General features: G+C 35.5%; 1 protein-coding gene across 1 annotated transcript in view; it reads left to right on the forward strand.

Annotated features, from left to right (window-relative positions):
• The first annotated feature begins 2,814 nt into the window (after window positions 1-2,814).
• Window positions 2,815-13,463, forward strand: part of cdc16 (cell division cycle 16 homolog (S. cerevisiae)) — a 113,244-nt gene continuing 102,595 nt past the window's right edge. The window contains exons 1-3 of the mRNA XM_028799977.2: window positions 2,815-3,063; window positions 3,903-3,957; window positions 13,124-13,221. Coding sequence (XP_028655810.1) covers window positions 3,016-3,063; window positions 3,903-3,957; window positions 13,124-13,221 — 201 coding nt within the window. The 5' untranslated portion in view covers window positions 2,815-3,015. The remainder of the gene's footprint in view (window positions 3,064-3,902; window positions 3,958-13,123; window positions 13,222-13,463) is intronic.

Below are 13,463 nucleotides of genomic sequence, written 5' to 3' on the forward strand. Positions count from 1 at the left end.
AGTGGCTTGACACAAGGAATGCGACAGCTGAAACCCATGTCTTGCATATGTCTGTGCGTGGTGGTTCTTGAAGCACTGACTCCAGCTGCAGTCCACTCTTTGTGAATCTCCCCCACATTTTTGAATGGGTTTTGTTTCACAATCCTCTCCAGGGTGCGGTTATCCCTATTGCTTGTACACTTTTTTCTACCACATCATGTCCTTCCCTTTGCCTCTCTATTAATGTGCTTGGACACAGAGCTCTGTGAACAGCCAGCCTATTTAGCAATGACTTTTTGTGTCTTGCCCTCCTTGTGCAAGGTGTCAATGGTCGTCTTTTGGACAACTGTCAAGTCAGCAGTCTTCCCCATGATTGTGTAGCCTACAGAACTAGACTGAGAGACCATTTAAAGGCTTTTGCAGGTGTTTTGAGTTAATTAGCTGATTAGAGTGTGGCACCAGGTGTCTTCAATATTGAACCTTTTCACAATATTCTAATTTTCCGAGATACTGAATTTGGGACTTTCATTAGTTGTCAGTTATAATCATCAAAATTAAAAGAAATAAACATTTGAAATACATCAGTCTGTGTGTAATGAATGAATCTAATATACAACTTTCAGTTTTTGAATGGAATTACTGAAATAAATCAACTTTGTCATGATATTCTAATTTTATGATCAGCACCTGTATTTGAGGAGTTTTATTTAATACATAATACGTGCTCTGGTTGGGTAGCTTCTCGGCCATCTGCCAATAGCGTCCCTTGTATGAAATCAACTGGGCAAACCAACTGAGGAAGCATGTACCAGAAATTAAAAGACCCATTGTCCGCAGAAATCCCAGAACCAGCAAAAAATCCGCGATATATATTTAAATATGCTTACATATAAAATCCGCGATAGAGTGAAGCCGCGAAAGTCCATCCATCCATCCATTTTCCAACCCGCTGAATCCGAACACAGGGTCACGGGGGTCTGCTGGAGCCAATCCCAGCCAACACAGGGCACAAGGCAGGAAACAATCCTGGGCAGGGTGCCAACCCACTGCAGGACACACACAAACACACCCACACACCAAGCACACACTAGGGCCAATTTAGAATCGCCAATCCACCTAACCTGCATGTCTTTGGACTGTGGGAGGAAACCGGAGCGCCCGGAGGAAACCCACGCAGACACGGGGAGAACATGCAAACTCCACGCAGGGAGGACCCGGGAATCGAACCCAGGTCCCCAGATCTCCCAACTGCGAGGCAGCAGCGCTACCCACTGCGCCACCGTGCCGCCCGCCGCGAAAGTCGAAGTGCGATATAGCGAGGGATTACAGTATTGCTATCATAATGGCCTATTTTATGATCAGAAAGATCAGCATCAGAGTGATAATTAATTACTGAAATGCTACAAAATAGTTCAGGTAACTAGATATCTAGGGCGTAAAGCCTACTGATGCTCATGTTCGAATTTTTCCTTTTCTTCTGTAAAAACCCTCTAACAGCCAATATTTGTGTATTACCTAGTTCTTTCTAAAGACTTGGCATCTAAACATCCCTTTTGTTGCAAAGTGAGCAATCGCTGATCCAGAGGTTCCTCTTATTGCCATTCACCTCTGCCTGGTATAGTTTGCTACCTAAAATGAGCAGGGACCATGAAAAATGAACACTCTTTAGTGGTGTCATTATCCAGATTTGTGGCTCTACGTATGTCAGGAGAGTGTATCAGGGATCTGTTGTAGTTTGTCTGTTGCAGAATACATACTAATAATTCATGCTTGCACTCAAAAGCCTGTAGTGTCACTTGAACAAAGGGTATTCCCCCTTTGGGTGGCCTCTTAGTCAGGCAACAAATCATTAACCCCCCCCACCACCACCACCACCACCACCACCCCCCATCCTTGCAAAGTTGCCTGCCCATTCTTTATGGCACTCATACTATAAAAAAAGAGAACATTTCTGGGTGTGTCCAAACTTTTAACTAGTACTGTATTTGTATTGTGTTCTACCCATGTCACCCAACCTTAGATTTAAATCTGCAGTCTTTTGGATTTGTGAAGCAAAAGCTGCAAAATTTACATTAAAAAAGTTGGTACAATTCATCCATTATTTATACATACCTACTTTGTCGAATTTAGGGTCACAAGTCCAATATTGGTTACATCAAGTGAGAAACACAAACCGGATAGTAGGCCTACTGCTATCTTTACTTTGTTTTAAGAATTCTGTTTTAGAATTACTTCTAATCCATTAATACTAATTTAACCAAGCTAATGTATAGGGTGGTCCAGATCTAACTATGCAACTTTTAATGCAATAATTGCATAATTAGATCTGGACCACCCTGTACTTAAGGAAGGGGGAAGTCTGCTATGTTTTTTAGTTAATATTGTATACACTATGCCTCCTCGATATGTTTGTATTGGATAGAAATGTAAGAAAAACTGTGAAGACTCAAATAATAATAAAAAAAATCTTAAAAGTAGCAAAGTCTTTATTTTTCGCATTAGCAGAAGTGTAACCTACGGCTAATAATAAAGAAGTCAGTAAATAAAATAAAATACATAAAAAAGTCAAATAGATGCTCAAATTCGGATATTGAGTTAACTTTAAAAGTGTCTCAGTAATTATCTGCTGCAATAAACCCATCATATTATATATATTACATGTAAAATATGTACTTTACACTTTGCTGAACCTTTTCTACAATATTTCTTTGTAAAGCGTATATTGCTGTAACTGGTTTATGAAAAAAGATTTGAATTGTCGCACACGGTGCAACCTGTTAATACGTCCGACTAGAAAGTTTCTTCAACATCGGCTCTAAATATTGCAGGCTTTGCTTGTGGGCGAGTAGAAATTAATGTAACACTTATGATTTTCAAGAATCTGCAGCAGCTCAGTGTAAAAATTATTGAAACAAAAAGCAAATACGCTGAGAAAAGCCAGCAACTTATAAAAAGCAGAATGAAAAAGTGTATAAGTCAATTTGTTACTAAATAGAATGGGTGGTTGTCCATGTTTAACGCTGTAAGAAGATCATCATGAACCTAGACAGTCTGCGGAAGCGCGTCCGGCAGTATATTGACCAGGTGAGAGGCTGTTCGAAATGTGTGAGGAAAAGTGGCATGCTTTATAGTAGTAATAAGAATACAAATAATATACAAAAAATTAGGCAGCATTAAACAAGGAGACAAAACGAAAGTTTTGCATTGGTAATCTTTTTTGCTTGTCTTTGCTTTGATTGTCCATTTACAGTGTATTGTGCATATCCCTCTGAACTAGAGTATGCTTCAATATTTCCGTTAGCAGAACTTTTTTATACACTGCAGAAGAAGTATAACGTGCAAAGTATCTAAAGTCCAACTCGCACGTTTGTGTCCCTTCGAATGGCATTATAGTATAAAGTTATTGAGAATTCTGTAAAGTCAGTGATTTTTTTTTTTGAGATAGAACTGCCAGGGATTTTTTTAAAGATATTTTCAGGTTTGTTTACATGCTACTAACAAAGAAAATGAATAAAATTATATGACTTTGGACAACAACGTCCTTTATAATATTTAGTGTATATATGTTAAAACAACTGTGACAAATTTATATTTCAGTGTTTAAAGCAATTTAAGTGGTTGTTTTGATAAAGACGGAACAACATACTACACTTTGGGTAAATTATTAACTGTCTTTTGTACAAGTTAACATTGTGTTTATGTTTCCTCTAATAGGAGATCGTGAAATTGCAAGTAGTAAAAAGAAACGATATCCAATGTATTGCCAACATTTCAATAAGGCTTTTAAATTTAAGGATAACTACAGTTTTCTTTTTCTTTCTTATTTTTGCTTTACACTTTGGTAGTGAAAATGAAACATTTTAAAGATTTCAAACATGATACGTTTTTAAAAACTATTAAAGATACTTTTATTTTCCTTTCAGCAACAGTATCAGAGTGCTTTGTTTTGGGCTGATAAAGTTGCATCATTATCTCATGGTATGTTATTTTATTATTTTTTGCAATGATTTGTGCCCACATTTATGTTAGCATTAATTAGACTATGGGCATTTATTTATGTGTTCTCTTCCATTATAATATGTTAATTTTTATTATGTTACAAATTTTATTTATGTCTCATGTTTGACTTCTTTTCAAATTATGTTGTGAATGTTACTCTAAAGGTTTTGTTATATATTTTAAAATTTGGATATTGTTCTTGATCTTTTTACCTTATAATATATCCTTTTATTTTAACTTGGAAATAAATAGTTTTATTGGATAAAATATAACAACACTGCAGTTGCTTGGGACACAGAGTACTGTTAGAAGGCACATACTGCCATGAGTTTGTCTCGGGCTAGTATTAGTAAATATGAGCAATGACAGGAGCCATAAAGCTGTTGTGTTTGCTGAAGCGAGGTCACAAGGTACTGGAACTTGAAGTGTAAGAACTAGAGGCAGTGGTACAATAAATGAAGTGTCTGCTGAACTTTCCCATGTTCAAAGAGCTTCACAGAAATTCAAAATGAACAGCAGGGAATAAGCAACTTTGGAAAAAAGCCATTCTTTATAGGACAAAATAGGGCCTTGAAATACCGGTTTCTGGACTACTGCAGACTGCAAGAAAGTCTTATGGACCAATGAAGTAAAATTTGTTTGTACACCATTGAGTTGGTGAAAGGATGGCTCCTCAGTGTATGATACCAGCTGTCAAACATGGAGGAAAAAGTGTTGATGGTGTGGGGTTCTTTTGCAGGAGGCAGAGTTGGTGGTTTGCACAGAGTGACTGGCATTCTGAAATAAAAGGGTTACCAGTGTTTGGCTGTTATATCAGCAAAAGGTGGCTGCTTTGATAAACCAAAAATATGAATACAATTTTGTACACTTAATGATTCTTTGACTTTTTTTTTGCCATTGTTTATTTCTTCTATGCCTTGATTTCATGAAACAATAATACATTAAACTGTAAAAAATAACTGAGGTGTGTGGATATGTGTGCCTATAGCTCATTGCTGTAGCTAATGATCTTCAGTCAAGATTGTAGGAGATGATAAAGTTAATGTGAAAAAAATCAAATGATGCGTGAAGATTGGTCAACCACTTTTTTTTTTTTTTTTTTGCATAAAACCTATGTAGCCTTGTTAGGGTAGAAGACTGGATTTTGCCATTGTTGCTTTGTACAGTAAAACGCCAATTGATGTGGACCGATGCTACCTTGGATAACTTAAAACACAGATATAATAGATGTCTGTGGCCATTTCAGATTAAAAATAAAGATATCAAAGATTTTGCCAATTTACAGTGTATGGTACATTATCATTTAATCTTCTTTTCATATCTTATTACTGTTGAATTGATGCTACATTTTTGCTTTGATGTCAATACTAACTTTCTGACCTTAGTACCGGTGTAGTGAAACCCACCCCATCTAACTCCAACCTTACTGGTGAACCACACAATTGCGTGCCGCACTGCATACTGCTTTGCTCTTCATACCTGTGAATTCTTGATTACGTTAAAGCAATAACTACAAACCCTACCCCCCCGAGCTTACTCCAGCCTCCTTGTTGCATCACTTTCATCATGATAGCCTTGAAGTCTCGATCATGCAATAACTACAAAACTCTTCATCTTACTCCAGCCTTACAGGTGCACAACACAAATTTTGTACCTCCCTGGTGTTCTGTGCCAATGCACCACACTATGCATTGTTTCCCTCTTGATAGCTGTCAAGTCCAGACCACGTCAAAGTAATATGTGCTCTGTACAGTATTCACAGCAAATCTTTTATGAATTATTTATGAAGTGTATTACACTTATAGGTTCACCTCAGAAAATGCAGAGCCTCAGGTCATGGATAATCATGATCCTACTGTATCGGCAATTTCTGCCATGAAGAAGGTGAAAAGAATAGTTTGCCTAGATATTAGTACAGAAAGAGATGTATAATATTTTCTCAGTTGCTTAACTGGCAACCAGAAGTATTAATATTACTGTCGTCTCAAATGTACTAGTTATTATGGACAAGTTTTTAGAGGTAGTGGCAAACAAATACAGAGAATGCTCACGTCTCATTTGAAAATGTACATATAGCCATGAAGCAAACATAAAAGCACCACATTTTGAAGAACCAGCTTTGTTTTAAATACAATTCTGTAGTAAGGCAACTCGTGCAACATTGACTCTTTGAAACGCATTAAATTTGGCTAGGCAGAAGCGATTGTTTTTAAAAGAGGCCATGTATCAAAGTTGATTTTATATCGTATCTTCCACAGAGAGCTCCTGTAAAAGATTCTTTACAATACACATGGAAAAAAATATTTTTATAAAAGCTATACCGAGTAAAACCTAATTTTTTAAGCACCTTCAACAGGATACTCCATCATCGTCCATTGCAAGAATAAGTTGGGCTGATAGATTGTAATGCACAACTTCAGGGGTCAACACTGTTTGGAAAAGAGTACATAAGTGAAATGTATTGAATTCAAAGCTTTCCTCTTCATTTTTGATTCTATTGCCAGGCTGTTTACCTTCAAGCTGTATTTCCCTACACATCTATCCTGTCTTCTCAAGGCAGGTTGCACGGACCAAAACTAAAGTTTGTAAGTTAGTAAGTCTAACGCAGAGCGTACAGTGATTGGGAATCCTGAGTCCTAGAACAGAAGCTACATCATTTTTAATGGAATAAGTGGTTTAGTAGGAAATTCATTTGAAGTGTAGCTATAATATAAAACTTCACATCTCTGTAGTTTATGGAAACATCTGCATGCATACTTGGCTAGCTTGCTTGAAAAGAAAATTGATACACCTAAAGACTGATTTTTCACAAGTTTGGAACATTTTAGTGATACTTCTTCAGATCCTGTCACACATTCTGGCAAAATCATTTATGTGTCTATGTTATGTGCATCTTTTTGACATTTTAATGGTCTTGATTCAAACTTCTGCATCATTCTTATAATTTTGTAATGTAATCTGAGCCACATATATGTCAGTGTACAGTAAAAAAATTTACTTTTTTATTGGATTTCTATTTAATTTGCCCATTTCAAGTTCGTACTTTTTATTGTATTAGCTCAATCGTGCTCCAGTGAGTATTTTTCATAGTACGTTAGTTGTGATTTATTATTACCTTTTTATAGTGGAAATTAAAAATTATGCTTTAGTCTTTTTGGTTCAAGAAATTAATTTAATCTTAATGCTTCTGCTTATTAGTTAAAGCATTACTTTAGATATTACTCTTTGCACAGTTTGTGCAAAAGAATATCTACTCTGTATATATAAAATCCTAAGCCTAAAAGTGCAGTGATTTTGTGCAATGATTTTATGTGACTTTTTATGTCACGTTTTTTGTCACACTTTAAATCGGGCTTATTTTAAAACCTACATACAGTGGAACCTCGGTTCACGAACGTCTCGGTACACGTACGATTCGGTTTACGACCAAAAAGTTCACCAAACTTTTGCCTCGGTTCACGACCACACACTCGGTATACGAACAAGGCAGGTTCCCTTTCGGTTTGTACATGTTCAGTCTCTCCCTGTGCATTTCCTGTGCAGCGAGCGAGAGAGCGCGACACACACACACACACACACACACAGAGGCAGCGCGAGAGACAGAGGCACACACACAGGCAGCGCGAGACAGAGAGACACACACACACAGGCGCTCCAGGCTTGCAAAAGAGAGATGCACACACACACAGGCGCAGGAGAGAGAGGCACGCACACACACAGGAGCGCTAGAGAGACACACACACAGGCGCTCCAGGCTTGCAAAAGAGAGACGCACGCACACACACACAGGCGTGAGAGAGAGCGAGCGAGGGACGCATAAGGTAGAGAAGGCTTGTTTTTGTTTTTAGTTCTATTTACAGTGATCGGTTCGTAGCCTGCATTGTTGCAATGTTACTTTTCTTGGTGGTTTATTAAATTATGGATTTTTCAAATGTTCATTTTTTCCCCTGTGCTTAAAACTCATTAAAAAAAGTGTTTTTAGCGAGTGGTTCGTAGCACTATAGCGCGAACTATTGCAGTGTTAGTTTTCTCTGTTGTTCAAGGTTTTCTCAGTGTTATTCAATGTTTTTACATTTAGTTTACCATTACGCTGTGCATTCTATGGTATAATTAACTATATTTGTGCTTAAAAACTAAAATATATATATATTTACATACAGTTTTTATGGTCTGGAACGGATTAATTGTATTTACATACAATCCTATGGGAGAAATTGCTTCGGTTCACGACCAACTCGGTTTACAACCAGAGTTTTGGTTGTGAACCGAGGTTCCACTGTATACATGTTTGGTATCGTTCTTTTCAGAAGTTATCGAACTTTAATGTGATTAGATTTTCAGATCCTTATTCCATTTTTAAATTATAAACTAAAAAATATCAAGAACTAATTTCATTTGAGATGGGACTTTGTGCCAAAAGATTTAACTACGCCCAGGGCTGGAAATAAAAGACAAAGAATAGGACAGCTGCTGTACAGGCTTTTAAATGTTCGAAGCACCGTGTGAGATGCAGGTCACACAGTGCGGCAGCAGCAGCTGACTGAGCAAAGAGGAGGTTTTAAAAAAAAAAAAAAAAAAAAAAAAAAAAATCTATTTGTTTCCCATTGTATTACCGTTTAAGAGGGGTTTTCGGAGTAGCGACCGTGTTACCTTGGGGTGCGTTCAGCCCCTCCACTTCATAACACGAGCGTCAGAGATGTGAAGTGGCTGGCGTGTAGTGCAGGCTGGGGGGTTGGCGAGCACCACTTTTTGGTTAACTGTTTACTTAAACAGTTTTGGAAATTAATTTCTAACATTGCTAGCATTTTTGATGTAAATGTGTCTGTAATGTACATAGACACTAGGGAAAAACTTACAATGAAAGTAACTGATTTTATGCAATAAATGTATGATAGTATTTTTGTATTTCAGCACATCATGCTTTATGTAGTGCACTATTTTTAATTTCTATTTCCTTTTCATTCACTCGCCTTAATATATTTCTCATAATGCTAAAAGATTTTAATGGTGCTGTAGTAATTAAAATTACTACTTAATATCTTCAGGCACATGTGTGTTTACCACTTGGTTACTATCTCTATGATGTTTATTTGTTTTCGCTATGGTCATGAGAGTTTCCTGAAACATCCTAAAGATGTGCAGGTTAGCTTAATTGATAATTGTAAATAGATCTGACTTAAGAGTGTGTGTCTATGAGTATGCCCTGTGATGAATTGGCATCTTCTCAAAAGTTAGTTTCTGCCTTGTGTCTAATGATGCTTGGATAGATACAGTACTTGTTTTCTGTAACTTTGGAACTGGGTAGGGCTAGTAGAAAGTATAGAAAATGTATGGATGTTTCGGCCGTGTATTTTAAGCTATTTTAGGACAAATGTGGCAAATAAGTATTTTCTTTCATCTTGTATTAATTGACCAAGGTTTTTAAGGGCAAGAATTGTCTTCTGAATAAAAAATTATTAATCAAAAACAGAAGGCATGGTAGTTCCATTGGCAAGTATGAGAATATCTTTTAGTCAGAGGTTCTCAGCCTTTTCTTTTTACTTTTTCAGTCACTTTAGTTTTATCTTAGTACGTCTGAATTATTACTAGGAAATGAATGCATTTGCAAACACATTTTTAGAGCTGTGAAATATTGTGATGACATAAACCTTTGCTTACTCTATTAAGAACAATCATTCACTTCATTTTAGATCAGGAAGCTCTATCCTGTTCATTAAGCTTTAAAATGATAATATTCATCTCTTTGACCACTTTAAGCTATAAGTGCTGTTTCTTTGAAGTTTTAAGTGCTGAAAATAATTTTTACATAGTACAACTATGCAAATGCTATCATTTAATGTGTGCTGTGACAGTCATCAATACTTCTCTGCCTCTTGTAGCCTGAACTTAGCCAGTGATGTTGAAATAGTGTTGTTTTCCAAATCTGACCACTGTATAAGTCAAGGAGAGAATTCTGTAGCTTTATTCAAATGCTAAGAATGAACAAATATCTGTGCACTTTATGTTTTGAAGACCCCTGAAGCAGAATACTAAATTCCCATTCTGGTATCTAATTTTGATGCCCAGAGGGCTATGTAAATTAAATCTGATATTGGTATGCTGCCAAATGAAAGTTAATTTTTATTTGTTTTTTTCATTTTGTTTTGTGGCAGTTCATGGTATTCCTATATATTAAATGCTGTTTATGGTCGGAGCGCTTAAACAAATTACTATTGTAATAAAGTAACAGAAAAGTATAAGACTTTAAAGAATTGCAGTATAAACAAACATAGGTTAAAGTTAATGAAGAGGCATTAAATAACAGAAACTGATCTCAAAATTTACACATAAACCAAATTATGCCTCTTTAAAATCTCTTTAGTTTCAGAACTGAGAAATGGCCAATTGACAACAGAGGAGAAGAAAAAAAGAAGGCACTCTAGTTACATAAACCAGTAGAGTTGCAGTTCTGCTGACCTTGCCTAAACTGGCTGCTCTTCTACCTCCTGGGCATTGTACAATTTAACAAATAGATCCATAAAATCTACAAATGTATAAACTGTTGTAAAATAAAAGGATAAGGGTTTATATACAGTGCAGTTCAAAGGTTCCCAACTATTCCGATGCCTCGTTCCAAGGGTAGAAACCGTTACAATGTCATCAGGTGACATAAGAGAATACCGAAAGCTTATATTGTTAGGAAAGTAATTAAAAGATGTGGTTTTACTGTTGACAGCCTAATTCAAATGTACTAGTTTAAAAAGTGATTCTTCCGCCTGAATTTAAATGCTGAAAGCGATAAATTATCTCTTACATTAAAAGCCAGGTTTGTAACCCCTTAGATAAAGTAGTTTTATTTATTGTTGCAACTTTTAGAACAAATGTATCTAGAGTGTGATATATTCTCCAGGGTGAATGCATCGATGTGTTCTGTAAAAAAAAAGTGTCTCAAATCATTTAAGTCTTCATATGTTAGAAGAGGGGAATTTTGAAATTTGTCTTCAGTTAAACTTATGGAAACTTATGAACAGAAACAATGTGGATTCATTTCTTATTCCAGGTTTTGATCTTTGAGCATCATTTTGAATTAAAGAAAAGTCACAGCTAGAACAATTTCAAAAACTTGTAACATAAAACGAATCTGGTAACTACTTTGTATCTTGTATATGAAAGAAACAGTTTTCTTTTTTTAATAGCTGGAGAAAGCTGGTTTTGCATAATGTGTGTAAATATACATTGGTTTGGTGTTACATAAGATAACTCCTTAGTTGCAGGCTTAAATCTTCCAAGGTAAAATGTTACAGTAACTTACTGCTTTCTGTAGTATTCCCACCAGTTAGTGAAATTTAAATTTCCCATATTTAGACATTGTCTATTCTGTATTTTGAACTGATCAATGATCAGTTAAAGCCAAAACAGGAAAAATATAATAAGGCCTCTGAAGGAAAGGGATCCTTAAGTATCATCTGATTACAGGTGAAAATGAATATTAAGTTTTCAAACATTACCTCCTAGAGGTAGCATGTAAAGTAAACATGAGCCCTGAGGGACACCACTGTAGTTGCAGAATTAAATACCAGAACAGCCTATTGAATCCAACATAATTTTCAAATCCGAGTAATAAAATGGTGTGGTCATTTTATACTGAGAGCTCCTATTAACTCTAACAAAAGTAATACCTGCAATATTTTTCTCTATTAGAAGGTATCAAGATGCTGTTAACACCCAGGTTAATGCAGCTTTTTTTTTGGTATAACCTGAACAACAGCCAGACTTAAAAGTTTTCAACATGCTTCATTGTGCAAGGTGGGAATGAAATGACTATTGCTTTTTCCTTCAGTTTAGAAAAGAAGGTCATATTTGAAACTGATGTATAATTATTAAGCATATTTGGGTTTAGAATTCTATATTGTTTTTCAACAATAATAAATAGCTGAGAATAGTCCCTTTTTAGTGCATCAGGAGCTGTGCTTGTACATAGAAATTCTTTTGATTAATTAGACCTTCCAATACAGTAAGTAGACTTCTTGGGACTGGGTTTATGGAACAAGAAGTAGATTGCAGAAATCAAAGTTTTAGTTTCCTGTTCCTGAGGTGGCCTTGGAAAGATATTGTCTGTACTAAGCTTCAGAGGCAACTTTAGCTCTTTAAATCATAAAGGTGGATTTTATTTGTCAGTTTAATTCTCTGATTTATTGAATTAGTCCCTGTTTTAAAGAATAACTGACAGTTGTTTCTGTTCACATCTGTTAATCAAATACTGTTTACACCAGACCATGTAAAAATCTGTTTTTAACACTGTCAGTCACTATGTTGCTCATTATGAACTCTCCAGTTTTTAGTGTTCCAAGTGTGTATTAAGTGTTTTAAGTGTGCATTTGAGATAATTAAACCAAGGCAAATTTCAGTGTGCTCAAATACCTTAGTTTTGAGAAGTGGTCCTGTATATAAAGCCTCTTTTAGTGATATTGTGACATGTCATCTGATCTATATTTTTAACATTTAATAATTTGTTAAATTTGAGGTTATGCTGCAACCTAGACATCAAAATGTTCCATCTCTTAGTGAAATTATTGGCAGGAGCAAGAACAGAATCAAAAGCAACTTAGTGGTGTACATAGATAATTTCATTTAGTGGAGTGATAAATTAATTTTAAATATCAACTCAATGTATGACATAGGATTTTTTTGTTAATTAAATTAATTTGGGGTCAGTTAGCCCCATTTCTGCCCAACTGTTTGGCATTTCAACCTTTTTTTACTGCATTTTTAGAACGCATGTGTAGTTTGCCACTGATTAAAATTTCCTATCTTATTATAAAATATACCATGTCCGGGTTAAATACTTCTCATAACAGGCAAACTCTAAACTTTGATAACTATTTTTTCAGTTATTGAGCAAAGCAGGGTTTTCTAAAGTGGTTCCTGTACAATTAGAAATTGTTTTGTTAACATAATAAACCTGTTCATTTAAACATTAAGTTCACTAACATATACTGTAAATTCCTCAACTGCTTATTCCATTCTGTTGATATGAACAGTCAGTCTAATTCTTCTCTTTTGAATTGTTTTTAAAGTGAAAGAGTTTTTGTTTTTCTGGAATTGTATGGTTAGTGTTGTGCAGACCTTGTGCTTTACTTTCAAAATACTTATGAATTTCCTGCAGAAGATCCCCAGGATATTTATTGGCTTGCTCAGTGCCTTTATCTCACATCACAATACCACAGAGCTGCACATGCCCTGCGTTCCCGCAAACTAGATAAGGTAAGTGCTTTTCGGTCCCTTACAATATTGTATAGACTATCTTTTCTGAAATTCTTTTTTAAGACATGTAAAGTATACATTTGTAATGTTTTTTCTTTAACACATAATATAACAACAACTCAGCTTACAATTTGTAATGTTTTATTGTATTACTACATAGTGTGTCAATAGTTCATGGAAAAATTAGAAGAAGTGCAGCAGATATTGAAAATTTCAACAAAGGTTTAGTTTTTAATGGTCTT

The sequence above is a fragment of the Erpetoichthys calabaricus genome, chromosome 4 (genome assembly GCF_900747795.2).
Source record: "Erpetoichthys calabaricus chromosome 4, fErpCal1.3, whole genome shotgun sequence".
Taxonomy (NCBI): domain Eukaryota; kingdom Metazoa; phylum Chordata; class Cladistia; order Polypteriformes; family Polypteridae; genus Erpetoichthys; species Erpetoichthys calabaricus.